Source organism: Humulus lupulus, chromosome 7, assembly GCF_963169125.1.
Source record: "Humulus lupulus chromosome 7, drHumLupu1.1, whole genome shotgun sequence".
In the NCBI taxonomy this organism is placed as follows: Eukaryota; Viridiplantae; Streptophyta; class Magnoliopsida; order Rosales; family Cannabaceae; genus Humulus; species Humulus lupulus.
This window is the reverse complement of record NC_084799.1, coordinates 108,830,822-108,844,865: the sequence shown is the minus strand read 5'-3', so window position 1 is coordinate 108,844,865 and position 14,044 is coordinate 108,830,822. Positions and strand designations below refer to the sequence as shown.

At 42.3% G+C, this 14,044-nt stretch overlaps 1 protein-coding gene across 2 annotated transcripts; it reads right to left on the bottom strand.

Annotated features, from left to right (window-relative positions):
• Positions 1–38: 38 nt before the first annotated feature.
• Positions 39–11,498, bottom strand: LOC133788527 (isovaleryl-CoA dehydrogenase, mitochondrial). 2 transcript variants are annotated; one of them, XM_062226046.1, is made up of 16 exons: positions 11,154–11,314; positions 10,150–10,287; positions 9,783–9,866; positions 9,654–9,711; positions 9,228–9,352; positions 9,091–9,135; positions 8,619–8,667; positions 8,368–8,477; positions 2,583–2,659; positions 2,057–2,107; positions 1,907–1,971; positions 1,292–1,446; positions 1,155–1,195; positions 985–1,039; positions 811–867; positions 39–451 (listed from the first exon to the last, which is right to left on the bottom strand). In XM_062226046.1, exons 4-16 carry the CDS (start codon positions 9,688–9,690, stop codon positions 305–307), a joined length of 1,014 nt encoding a protein of 337 aa, XP_062082030.1. In that variant the 5' UTR covers positions 9,691–9,711; positions 9,783–9,866; positions 10,150–10,287; positions 11,154–11,314; the 3' UTR covers positions 39–304. The 2 variants fall into 2 exon arrangements, with proteins under 2 accessions (XP_062082030.1, XP_062082029.1); XM_062226045.1 differs by lacking the exon at positions 10,150–10,287 and having other exon boundaries at positions 11,154–11,498.
• Between the last annotated feature and the right edge of the window lie 2,546 nt (positions 11,499–14,044).

Below are 14,044 nucleotides of genomic sequence, written 5' to 3'. Positions count from 1 at the left end.
AAACGAAACTATTTTTGAACAATTTTTCTTATATAAAATTCTCACAACAATAACAACTTCAGTTTCTTTATTGAGGTTAGCCGAAATCCAACAATTTCTTTTCTTTGACGAGAAGGTTCTCCTTTAATGGACCCATTGCTAATCCATTATAAGGAAATACATATTAATCATTTCTTGCTGTTGTATATCAGAAAAGCAAAGGTGAATAGTTGACTGCTCCAGATAGTTAGCCAAGAAGTTAACTACAGTGAACCCTGCAATACCTCCATATCCAACCATTCATTCAATAGATTCAGGTTGGCTCTCACTGCTCCTTGAAGAGCTCACGACCAATTATCATCCTTCTAATTTCACTAGTCCCTGCCCCAATTTCATACAGTTTGGCGTCACGAAGTAGCCGACCAGTTACGTACTCATTTACATAACCGTTGCCACCAAGACACTGTATAGCCTGCAGTTGATTTATAGGCTTGTGAAGAAGAGAGTTGATAGACAGGCACGTAATAATAAATGTAATGACAGTATCTTAAGAGTCTATGGATTATGGAACGAATCTGCTTCTGTTTTTGTTAGAAATCCAAGATGAACAAGGTATACTTGTTTGGAATGGTCACTACTAGTTAAGATCTTTTGGACAAAAAATGAGAGAGAAGTCATAGAATTTAAATTCAAAATGGGAGAATGGGGCATGATGTTTGTAGTCAACCGAAATTAATTTAATTGGATTGAATAGACTTTAGTTAACATAGGATTTTGAAAGAAACTGCTAAAGTCAACAAGACAAAAAATTGTAGTGTAGTGTTTCTTTACCTGCAAAGCAACTTGTGTGGCTCTTTCAGCTGCACATAATATTACTCCAGCACAATCCTGAATAAGTTTGATCACAATTATTATTTGATTTTAAAAAATAAAAGTTCATAATAAGATAAAAACTGGGGAAAAGGTTTAGGAATGGGACTGGTCCCCCTCCTTCCGTAAAAGAACCTTAGGGTTAACGTTTCCATTGTCACAGTCTCTTGCAACAGAATACACATAGGACCTGAAATCAAACACAAATGCACATGTACAGATACATGCACAAAAGAAATATTCTGTAATGTGAAGACTGGATAGAAGCAGAAAAATAATAGCACACAAGATCAAAACCAATTTACCTTGAAGATTGTAAAGAAGTATACATGTCAGCCATTTTTCCCTACAAGGACAAGCAACTGTATGAGTGGCAAAATTCACGTTGTAAACATAAGGCGGCCATGAAGTTGTAAAAACTGTATAAACTGAAATCATGAACCTGTATAAACTGAAATTCCCCAATGGGGCGGCCAAATTGCTCTCTTTGTCGGACATAAGGTAGGACAACATCAAGACATGCCTGCATGATGCCAAGGGGTCCGGCTGCTAAAACAAGCCTCTCCAAATCCAAACCTGACATCATGACGTAGACTCCTGGAAAGAGAGATGAATAACAGCCTCATGAATAGGTGAGTAATGAACCACATAGTTGAATTAAAACAAGAAAAGAAACAACCTTTTTCAATAGCATTAAAACTCTAACATACAGAATCTCAATCATTTCATCAAGAGGAAAAAAATTCGTTCAATTTTACTGAAGTAAAGCTATGGAAAATAAGTAGTCTCATGTTCACAATATATAAGAGTATTATTATAAAAGGAACAATAAGTGTCATTATTGTCTGATATATGACAATAATGACATTTTTAAACACTTCTGAATACCAATGCAGAGGGGAGCCTCAGATAATTAAGTTAGGTCAACATACATGAGCTATCATTCAAGTTCTTATGAAAACAAACAAAGCACCATTTTCTTAATTTTTATATCTCAGATATCCAAAAATAATCTCATGCAACAGAAAACACTATTGAGATTAAATAAATTCCAAACCTTTTCCTTCTTGCCCAAGAACATTTTCTTCTGGCACAAAGCAATTCTCAAAGACAAGCTCGCATCTGCTCAAGACCATTTGTGTTTTTAGAAGAATAAAGATAAAAGAGAGGATAACTTTAACATTAGATCATTCTACTGCAGACATACGTATCACTTCCTCGCATGCCAAGTTTGTCTAATTTCTGGGCAGTACTGAATCTGCAGAACCAACAGAGCATTTATAAAAAAATGAGGAATTTGAACAATGTTTCATTGCACTTCTAAAATAATTCTCTCATTTTCCCTAGCAAAGTCTTTCTGTTTTCTTCTTTTTCTTTCTTTAGTAAGCATTGGGAGACATGCATAGTCACATCAAACACTTGTTCTGCAAATGAGATTGGTTCTATTAAAAAGATTGAAGGGTTTGTAGCTCCAAAATGATTACGAGCCACCTAAAAGTTTGTCTATTAAACCGGTATCCAATTGGACAGTGCTACTATTAAGTAATTCCATGAGTCTCTTATATGCAGCAATGATATTTGTTACAAATTGGATCATCAGGTTCGGTTCTTTTAACAGTTTGAACAACTCACAAACATAATCCTCCAGTACATGCTAAGCCTGAATTTATACAATTTCATAGTTTACAAACTTCTTATTTCATCGGAGTCAAGAACAACTTTAAATAGATTACCCGGGCATTCCCTTCTCAATAATGAATGCAGTTATTCCTTTTGATCCTTCCGTTACGTTTGTTTTTGCATAAACAACCTGATTCAACTCTAAATATCAGTAGTATAATACATGATTATTGAATTTTGCATATTTAAGACACCTAAATACATACAAGACTGTGCAGAGCCTAGTTCATAGTCATTATTAGAGGGAGAAATGCATACAATTATGAAAATGAAGTGTGCCATATCCTATATAGACTTCCCTTTGATAATTGATGGCCTTGGACAAACATCATAGTGATAGACCCAACCTGTCAATAATAACAATAACAGTAGCAAATGATATAAACCAGATAGAAATCTGGGTAGCTTTTCATTGAACTACAGGAATTTGAGAGCCTGTGTCTCTCCAAATACAAGTCTTACTCAATACATCGATACCCCTCAAGTCTCATTTCCTCTCTCTTATTTCCCTACTGCCCCATACACCCAAGCATTCCCTGCACTTGCCCGTAGGCTACACAAATCACTTAACCACAATTAAAAACTAATTCCCTACACTACCCTCGGCTGACTTGGCAGCCAGTCCACTCTTTCCCTTCCTTCTAGCATACACAAAAGTCAGTGGTGGCCTATCAATACCCCCTGCCCAAAGACTAACCTTGTCCTCAAGGTTAAAATCTGGAAATTGATGTTGTATGGCTGGAAAATCTTCCCACGTTGCTTCAAATGCCGGCAGGTTGGTCCATTTGATCAAGGCCTGTGGGGGTGTCTTATGTGTGCCTGGGCGCACATCCATGACTGCCTCAGGTGTTACGGTCCATTCCCAATCCGCTGCCACCTCTGGCGGTAAGTTGGATGCCTACTGCCGTGGTCCCAACGAAGGTCGAAGGAGTGAGACATGAAAAACTGGGTGTATGGCGGAGTCGGGAGGCAGCTGAAGACGGTACGCAGCCTGGCCAATTCGTGCCAATACTGGAAAAGGACCAAAGTAACGAGGTGCCAACTTCTCATTGCGACGTTTAGCCACCGATCGCTGCCTATATGGCCGTAATTTCACATAAACCAAGTCCCCAACCTCATACTGAATCTCTCTTCTTTTTCGGTCAGCTTGGGATTTCATTTTTTGTTGGGCTCTGTGAAGGTTCAGTTTGAGTAACTCTAATACTTCATCCCGACTCTTCAATCTTTCCTCCTCCGCTGAAACCTTAGTGCTTCCGTGTTCAAATCTCACCACCGGGGGCGGTTCTCGATGATATAGAGCTAGGAAAGGGGTCATTCCTGCGGATGAATGGTACGATGTGTTGTACCAGAATTCTGCCCATGGAAGCCACGTTACCCACTGTTTGGGTTTAGTGCCAACAAAACATCGCAGATAAGTTTCTAGGCATCTATTGACCACTTCCGTTTGGCCATCGGTCTGCGGGTGGTAAGATGTACTATGCTTGAGTTGAGTCCCTTGGAGGCGAAATAACTCCTTCCAAAACAGGCTGAGAAAATTTTTGTCTCTATCCGAGACTATGGACCTCGGTATCCCATGTAAACGTACCACTTCCCGCACAAATACAGATGCAATTGTGGTGGCTGTGAACGGGTGACGTAGTGGTATAAAGTGGCTGTATTTGGTCAATCTGTCAACCACAACAAATATTGTATCGAAGCCATTGGACAGCGGTAACCCCTCGATAAAATCCATAGAAATGTCCTCCCAAACCTGCTCCGGTATAGGCAGTGGCTGTATTAAACCCGCTGGAGATTGGGCGAGATATTTACTTTGCTGGCAGATAGCGCATTCCGCGACATATTTCTGCACATCTTTTCGCATACCCGGCCAATATAAGTCCCTTGCAAGTCGCTGAAAGGTCTTGAAGACCCCTGAGTGCCCTCCTATGCAGCTGTCGTGGTATTCCTGTAAGAGAATGGGAATAAAGGGCGAGGATGAGGGAATGACCAAGCGTCCCTTGAATTTCAAACACCCTTGCACCATTGAGTAGCCGCCTATGTCCTGCCCGTGGCGGATAGCCTGTATTATTGGAGCTAAACCCGGATCGGTCTGCACATGAGCCTGTAAATCGGGCATGGAAATCAATGTTGGTACCGTTATGACAGCCAATGACACCTCTTGATGAATTCGGGACAGAGCATCAGCGGCCTTATTTTCCAAACCTGGTTTGTAAACGATCTCAAAGTCATATCCCAAGAGTTTCGTTAGCCACTTTTGATGTTCGGAAGCAACTAATCTTTGTTCCAGCAAGTATTTTAGACTTCGCTGGTCCGTTCGAACCATAAATTTGCGCCCCAATAAATAAGGACGCCATTTCTGGACAGCGAGCACAATTGCCATCAATTCTCGCTCATAGACCGATTTAGTACGGGCTCTAGTAGATAAAACTTGACTGTAGAAGGCTATAGGTCTCTGATTTTGCATAAGTACCGCTCCCAAGCCGCTGCCTGAAGCATCCGCCTCCAATATGAATGGAATAGAGAAGTTAGGCAGCGCTAAAACGGGCACAGAACACATTGCGTGCTTCAGATGAGTAAAAGCCGTTTGAGCCTCGTCTGTCCACCCAAAAGCATCTTTTCTTAGCTGGTCGGTTAGTGGCCGTGCAATCTGCCCGTACCCTCTCACAAACTTACGGTAATACCCCGTAAGACCCAAAAAACCCCTCAATTCTCGCAGGGTCCTCGGAATAGGCCACTCGGCCATGGCCCGAATCTTGTTTGGGTCTGCCGAAACCCCGTCTTCGGAAACAATGTGACCCAAATATTCTAGCTATCGTTGCGCGAATAAGCATTTCTTGCGATTAGCGTACAATCGATGCTGCTGTAATCTCTCCAAAACCATGTTCAAGTGACGTTCATGGTCCTCCAAAGTGGCACTGTATACTAAAATATCATCGAAGAACACAAGAAAAAACTTCCTCAAAAAGTCTCGAAATACCTCATTCATCAATGCTTGAAAGGTGGCGGGGGCATTTGTAAGGCCAAATGGCATGACAAGAAACTCGTAGTGGCCCTCATGCGTCCTAAAAGCTGTCTTCTCCACATCTTTGGCAGCCACCCGAATTTGGTGATAACCGGACTTTAGGTCCAACTTGGAAAACAATTTTGCACCATGGAGCTCATCCAATAGCTCATCAATGACCGGTATTGGAAACTTATCTGCCACGGTAGCTCGATTAAGGGCTCTATAATCCACACAAAATCGCCAACTCCCGTCCTTTTTCTTGACTAGCAAGACCGGGCTGGAAAATGGGCTGGTACTCGGCCTCACAATACCCGCCTGCAACATCTCCGTCATCAACCTTTCAATTTCGTCTTTCTGTGCTTGAGCATATCGGTATGGACGTACACTAATCGGGCCCTGCCCTGCTTGTAGGGAGATGGTATGCTCGCGTGCGCGGGGTGGTGGCAGCCCTTGCGGCATATCGAATACAGCCTTGAAACTGTCAAGAATCTTCCCTACCGATGGTGGAATTGGGCTGTTCGTCGATCCGTCTTCTGTTGTGATTGCACCCAACTCAACCCAGAAGCCCTCACCCTCTTGTTGTACCGTGTATATCATTGCCTTGAGAGAGATTTGCGATTTGCACAGACTGGGGTCTCCTTGTAGTGAAACCCATGAACCGCCCACCTCAAACTTCATAAGCATAGTGCGCCAGTTTACCTGCATATTGCCCAAAGTTTCCAGCCACTTAATGCCAAGAATCACATCAGCCCCGCCTAGTTCTAGTGGTATGAAATCGGTGACCACCCGAATAGACCCTAAATCCAACTGCACCGAGCTGCAAACCCCATCCGTGCGGACCTTTCCACCCGTGCCCAATAACACCCCGTAACATGATGTTGCTGTAATGGGAATGTTCGCTGCCTTCACTGTGTCTGTCGAAATGAAGTTATGCGTTGCACCACTGTCAATAAGAACCGTAACTCGCTGCTGCCCAATTTGGCCTGCCAATTTCATTGTGTTAACTGAAGTGATACCCACCAAGGAGTTCAATGACAGTGTGGCCAAAGTTTCATCGGTGACCATGTCTTCAATCGGTTCAGGCGTCTGGGGAGGAGATTCAACCGGTGTGCTGCTTTCTTCCTCATCTAGAACCAGAATCATTTGCAGGGTCTTCAATTCACATTCATGTCCACGATGCTATTTCTTCTCACACTTAAAACAAACACCCCGAGCTTTGCGATCTTGGTACTCAGCCTCGGATATCCTTCGGAACTGCGTGTTTCTTGCTGCCAGAACCGTGTTGGTGGCCGTCGAAGTTGGGGCCGGAGTTGACGAGGACGATGAGGCTCCACTGTACGACGACGGCGGCGGTGGCGGTGGTCTGGGTGTCCAGGCAGAGATGGATGACCTTGCTGGAAAAATGGGACTGAGATGTTGCTTGAGAGTGGCAGGCCGATGGTTCGGGTTTGGGCTGCCCAGTAGCTGGTGGCCTTCTTCAATCCGCTGGGCCATATCCATGACTTGGGCCAGGCCCAAGGGTTTCAGAATATGGATGGCTCCTCTAATTTCATCCTTCAGCCCTTTTACAAAGCTACCCTCTAGAAGGTGTTCTGGAGTATCGGGTACCCGAGAAGCCAAGGCCTCCCATCTTAGCCGATAGTCCTTGACTGTGGACTCCTGCCGGACCGAAAGGAACTCCTCGGACAGAGACCCAACTGGTTGAGCTCGGAACCGCGCCAGAAGCAAGGTTTTGAGAGTCGCCCATGATGTTATCCTCCTTCTTTGGTTTTCCCATTGAAACCAAGTCAGTGCATCTCCTTCTAAGTCGATTATGGCTGTTTCCAGCAGGTGAGCTTCAGTCAATCTGGATAGTAAAAAGTACCTCTCAGCCCTGTAAACCCAGCCCTCTGGATTCTCCCCCGAAAATAATGGCAATTCCATCCTCGGAGGACGGAAGTCACGGCCAAACACTGAATCGGCAGTCGTATGGTGGAATTGCGAAGTTGGCGGAACCGGCATCAATCGAACCTCTGGCGAGCCCGCGGGTTGGCTACCCCTCATCGTATCGCCGTCGACAGCTCTGCGAGCCTGGTCAGCGCTCACCGCCGACGAGTCTCCAATGTCTCTCGGCCCCGATTGATGCAATTGTGCCACTATTAGCTGCAAAGCCTGCTCAATTGCAGGTAAGCGAGCTACATCGTCTTTCAGCGAGCCCAAATCTAGTTTCATCGCACTCATTTCCGATTGCACTTCCTGTTGAAGTGTTGAAAACTTGCCTTCCAACCCCTCGACGACTACTTCCAGCTTCTTTGCCATGGAGGAACGAAAGGGCTCTGATGCCAATTGATAGACCCAACCTGTCAATAATAACAATAACAGTAGCAAATGATATAAACCAGATAGAAATCTGGGTAGCTTTTCATTGAACTACAGGAATTTGAGAGCCTGTGTCTCTCCAAATACAAGTCTTACTCAATACATCGATACCCCTCAAGTCTCATTTCCTCTCTCTTATTTCCCTACTGCCCCATACACCCAAGCATTCCCTGCACTTGCCCGTAGGCTACACAAATCACTTAACCACAATTAAAAACTAATTCCCTATACTACCCTCGGCTGACTTGGCAGCCAGTCCACTCTTTCCCTTCCTTCTAGCATACACAAAAGTCAGTGGTGGCCTATCACATAGCTTTCTCAACTAATGAAGAGCTAACGGTGACAACACAGTGCTTTAAACCATATAGTTAAAACAGCACAAGAAGGAACAACAATAAAGAACAAAGAAAAAAAAAATTAAAAATCAGTAGTGATAGCTTTTCATTATTAAATGCAAGAAAATATAGCATAAATACCAGTGTTTGAGCAACTGGCCCATTGGTACACCACATCTTGTTCCCATTTATAATATATCCGCCATCTACACGATCAGCCTTGCACTTCATGCTAACAACATCAGAACCAGCTGACAGAAACATTAATAAATCAGTCTTCCATGTTAAGAACCAAGTGCATAAAAGTTCAATAAGTGCAATAGGACAGACCGACTAATTATAAGTCAATTGTTGTTATTTTCCTATAAATTATAAGTAATTTTGTGAGTTACCATTGGGTTCACTCATTGCAAGAGCTCCTACATGCTCCCCACTGATAAGCTGTTAAAGAAATTGTTAAATTTTGTTTGTCAGAATTAGATTAAATAGAGAACAAAATAGCATATGAAACAAAGTTGACTAAGTTTAGATGTTTTAATATTGAATGAATACTTGCTACAAAAAAAAAATTAAAGGGAGGGAGGGAGGGAGGGGAAAGACTTTGGAAGAAAGGTTAGGAATTTAATGTTTGCAAAGAGAGACAGAACACCTCTAATTGTGATTCATTCAGAATTTATCTTTAAATGTTCATAGTTACTGGAACTTCCGTGTTTGTACAATTATTTAATTTTTTGGGTAGAATACTTAATAAACTCTTTAACGAGGATCATGGAAAAAAAGAATCAAGGTTAAGAAATAGGTGGAGCTAATCCTGTTTAAAAAAAAACACTAAAACACCATGTGGATCAAAGACGAAGGTAGAACCTTTGGTAAATACTTCTGTTTCTGAGCAGGATTTCCATTCCTCACCTACCAAAACAAACAAACAAATATGGAGAGCTAAAAAACTTATGACAGAAAGTGAGACTACTATCTGAAATGCAATTATGGTCGTTTTTTACCAGCTGATTAATACAAAGATTAGAATGAGCTCCATAAGAAAGAGCAACAGACCCTGAAGCACGACTGAGTTCTTCCAAAGCAATACAGTGATACAAGTAACCAAGACCAAGTCCTCCATATTCCTCTACAAGAATATAAAGATTTAAGTTAGGAGTGCAGGAAACTTGACATACAGGATCGAACTAAATAAATTGTGAACATAAACGAAAGTGCCTGTTTCTTTCTCATTAAATAAATGTAATTTAGTTCCATTAAAATCATCATTCAAAATCTTTCTTCTGCCAAAGGCACTGAAGGGAAACAATTTCTAACTTTTCTTCCTAAATCAAAATAAACCAAACTTCTGAAGATGAACACCAGCAAAACTCCAATTTGATTGTACATTGCACTAAGGTGAACTCTCTGTATCATCGTGAAAACTTTACCTGGTGCAGTAATTCCATGAAGATTAAATTCCCCCATGAGTTTCCATAAGTTGACATCCTGTAATAAGAAGAAAAAGGATCAGAATTCAATTAATTTTATAATTATGATGTAGAATAGCTTTAATGTACCTTTGGGAAAGAATTTGTTTGGTCTATTTTTGACGCATGAGGAGCAATCTTTTCTTGTGCAAATTGAGAAACACTTTCTTTGAACTGTAATAATAAGGTAAGAACTGTCATAAAGAAATAACACGACAGAAGTCTTTGACAATTGAAGACAATGTATATTCTTATTAAACGAGTATATCTTAAAATTCGATGATTAATGCTTGTGAACACAATCCAAACAAAGACATTTATGTTGGAACTTTTTGTTAAAAGTTAAAGTGATTTGTTAAAAAATTGAAAAAGTATAAGTGTATATAAGATGCAAGTGCCATCCATTGAGGTGCGCCTCAAGGGGTATCCAGTTTTGTGCAAATGGGTGAGGACTCACACACTTGACCACCACGCCGCCGTCCGATTTTTTGCTGAGGATGTACAAGAGCGAAGCCTTTCGGTGCAGAGAGGTATCGTAGTGGCTGTTTTATCATGGGGACGGCGTGTGCACACTTGGGGCAGAGCCGCGAACCGTCTTAAAGAGAGAGACATAGTCCGTGATTCAGCCAGAAAATCAATAGGTAATTCGTTCCAATTTTATTTCAATTTGGAATTATCAATTTATAACCAAAAAACAAAGTACACAGTGGTTGAAAATTTTCACTCAACATGAACAGCTACTCGAATTCTTCTATAGGCATTTTTTAAATAACTAGCAACCAAAGGACATGGCAAAAACATATAACATAGAAGGCTTTAATTCTTCGAGAAAGTCAAGTGAACTGTCAAATTACACGTTTCATAGGAAATGAGAACATATTTAAACCTTCTTATTTATTTCTTAAACATCTTATAATAATATTGTTGTTTACTGATTCAATTATGACAGGCAGAGTAGGATAAAATAATTGTGTTGTATCATTCCCCTGAAACCCACTTCGCAAAACAATGATATTTGGAATAATCACTGTTCTCTTCTTTAAATAACACAAGGAATTGCTAAAGCCGGCTTATAATTCATCTGGGATCAGTAACTTTCTTCCAAGAGATTTGGGTAATGAATAATACTCAAACACATAGCCCCAAGGAAGGAAGGCAGGTGAGGGGAATTCTTAAAAAAAAGTGTTTTTACGAAGTAAAGACTCTTCATTTCCATTACTTCCATGGTTTGTTATCACATTCATTTTCACCCAAAATTCAGAAAATTGAAAATATCATTATTGATCAAAATCTCCTTTGCCCACTTCCAAATTCCAAATGATCAGCAGCCATCCTTTGATGATAAAATAAATGAAAATATCGAAGAGAAATACAAAACAAGGTAACAAATCATATAAATAAACCAACACATACATGCCAAAAACATCAATGGGTTTGCAGGCATATACATATATATAATACCTGTATTTGGGTGTCATCGAAGAGCAGAGATGTAGAGAAAGAAGCTAACTGCCTTTGTTTACTGATTGCTGAAGCCCACCGTGAGCTTGTTGCGAAGATCCTCTGCATTTTAACTCTCTAGAACAAAACGCCACAATGAGAAGAAGATATGCTCAAGTACACTGCAATTGAATCACTCAAGACAAATATATACACACACATGATTTGACGTTCTATTAAGAAAATACAATTTGTAATTGGATTAGCGAAAAAGAAGGTATATAATATATAATATACACTATTTCATGAGACATATACAGAACACACGTGTTAAATGGAAGACGTGTGAGAATCTTATTAGCTACTAAAAACTAAAATCATTCAATTCAATTAACATTCAATGTTGAATGTTAATTGAAGTAAATGGATCAAATGATGGGAAGCTTATCTGTCATTTTTTTTGGGTTGAGTGTTTATCTGTCTAATTTGCTTGCCTGTACCCAGAGTGGAGGTTATTATCTACTTCCTTACTTTTTTTTTAATAAAAGAATTGAGTCTTTTGTAAAATTATCACATGAATTAAATAAAATTAATATTAGAAACTTGGGAGTTATTTGTAGTCCTCTCTGTTGGATGAGGAGTGACATCCTCAAATCAGACAAGGAAAAAAATTATTGTAGATCCTAATTTTTTTTTTTTGACTAGAAATGATAAGTTTGGTAGCCGGTTTATAATATTTGTAACGATAAGATTGCATTTATCATTTTTTTTTTGGGTGAAAATAAGATTGCATTTATCATTTTTTTTTTTTGGGTGAAAATAAGATTGCATTTATCATTTTTTTTTGGGTGAAAATAAGATTGCATTTATTAGTTGGCCTTGAATTTCATCCGGACCATCACCTAAGCATGATTATAAAAAGGGTAATATTGGGCCCAAAATGTTTGGCCAAAAAATCGTTCCATTTTAAGTATACTAAAACGGGTTGTTTTGAACTGGCAGAGGCTCCGAAGACAGAAGTTGCGGGTCAGAGACGATCTGCGCCTCTGGCCTCTGTACATTTAATCGAACCAAATACGTTTTGGGGGGAAATTTAGCTATTTCCCCCACCAATCAGGGAGCCACTTTAACCAACTAACCTTCTTGCATTTTTGTTCTATAAATACTGAACTCTTATTCAAATGAAGGGATAAAAAAAAACTGACTTAGGCATCGGAGTGTCTTTCTTGCAGGTACCCTCGACGGTTCAACAATTGTCAAAGTGATCATCATTGTGGATGCCAAAAATCCACCAAAGAAAAAATCTCCAGTCCCTGGTTGGAACACAGAGATAAAGGTCACTTAGTCATGCTATTGGGCTCGAGCCTGTAGGCCTTTTTGAATACAGGAGATTGTCTCATGAGAAACAACACGTTATGAGCCATAAGGTTTGGCCCTACTAAGCTAAGGGGCCATAATGAATACTGCAAGAGGATAGGTGCACAAGGCCCTCACACAGTGATGTCCAACGTGCCCGCGCGAGGTTGACATGCTCATGGGTCAAGATGCACTCACACGCGTAAACGCTGCCAAAGACACCCGAGACATACACCTATCTGCATGCAAAGGGCACCAAGTACCCAGGTACCTCGCGAGACCCCCCGTCCCGTGGGCCTATCCCCCACATCTCATGAAGAGGCACCTGGGGTGCTGCGGGTGTCTCGCGCCAATGACCCACGAGCCCACCTTGCACCTTGCGAGGAATAGTCTTGCATCCGGAGGCATGCCGTGCGCCAAGGGTGTCACACGCCCATGCGTCTTGCGCAAGAGGCGCACCTCGCCCCCAAGCCTCACACGGCAAGGCCATGCGTCTCGCGCAAGAGGCGCACCTCGCGCCTGGCGCCTCGCCCCCAAGCCTCGCACGGCGAGGCCATGCGTCTCGCGCAAGAGGCGCACCTTGCGCCTCGCACGGCAAGGCCATGCGTCTCGCGCAAGAGGCGCACCTCGCGCCCGGCGCCTCGCCCCCAAGCCTCGCACGGCGAGGCCATGTGTCTTGCGCAAGAGGCGCACCTCGCGCCCGGCGCCTTGCCCCCAAGCCTCGCACGACGAGGCCATGCGTCTCGCGCAAGAGGCGCACCTCGCGCCTGGTACCTCGCCCCCAAGCCTCGCACAACGAGGCCATGCATCTCGCGCCACTAGCCTCGTGCACCCGTGTGCAAGGGCCTCACGCACCTATGGTCTCGCGGCCCCCTAAGGCGTCTCGCGCCACCATCCTCACGCACCTGGGCATCAAGGCCTCGCGCACCCATGTGCAAGGGCCTCACACCACCATGGTCCCGTGGTCCCCCAAGGTGCCACGCACCAACATAACCATCAGATACAAAGTACCCGTACGTGTACGGGTGTAGGACGTACGAACATGAGGAGGACAAAAGAGTGACCCTGACATCTACATCACGCAAGTAGTGGAGGTACAGATTTGTACAGAGAGTGGAAACGTTATGTGCACACCTCTGACCACGTACCAGGCCGACACCATGACCTTCTGCTCCACCACGACCTATGCCACTACCCAGACAATGTACCTATGTACAATCTTGTCCCCTGGGATCACAATGTATAAGGAGCCATTAGAGCTCCAGTATAAATAGATCATGACCCCTCCAGAATAGGGGTTGGAAAATTCATTGTAAGCTCAAGCTATTAAGCAATATACAGTTTTTACTCCATTGTTGATCTGTGTTTATCCTTCCATGAGTCCATTCTAAGTTCTCATCTGAACATCACTTGACTTACCTTTGAGTTTTTCGATCTAATTTCGTTGACAAGATTTCACCGTCAACAGTTTGGCGCCGTCTGTGGGAAGAACAAGCATCAAGCCAACGTTCTTTCATCACTTCCAACAAAGAAAAATGCTAAGGCGTTCAAAACGC

Excerpts from the sequence above, each read along its gene's own strand:
- LOC133788527 (XM_062226045.1), bottom strand. The coding sequence starts at position 11,261 with ATGCAGAGGATCTTCGCAACAAGCTCACGGTGGGCTTCAGCAATCAGT. Across the intron at positions 9,712-9,782 it reads AAACAAATTCTTTCCCAAAG|GATGTCAACTTATGGAAACT; the intron begins GTACATTAAAGC and ends TTCTTATTACAG. Across the intron at positions 1,196-1,291 it reads GGGAATTTCAGTTTATACAG|GGAAAAATGGCTGACATGTA; the intron begins GTTCATGATTTC and ends TTGTCCTTGTAG.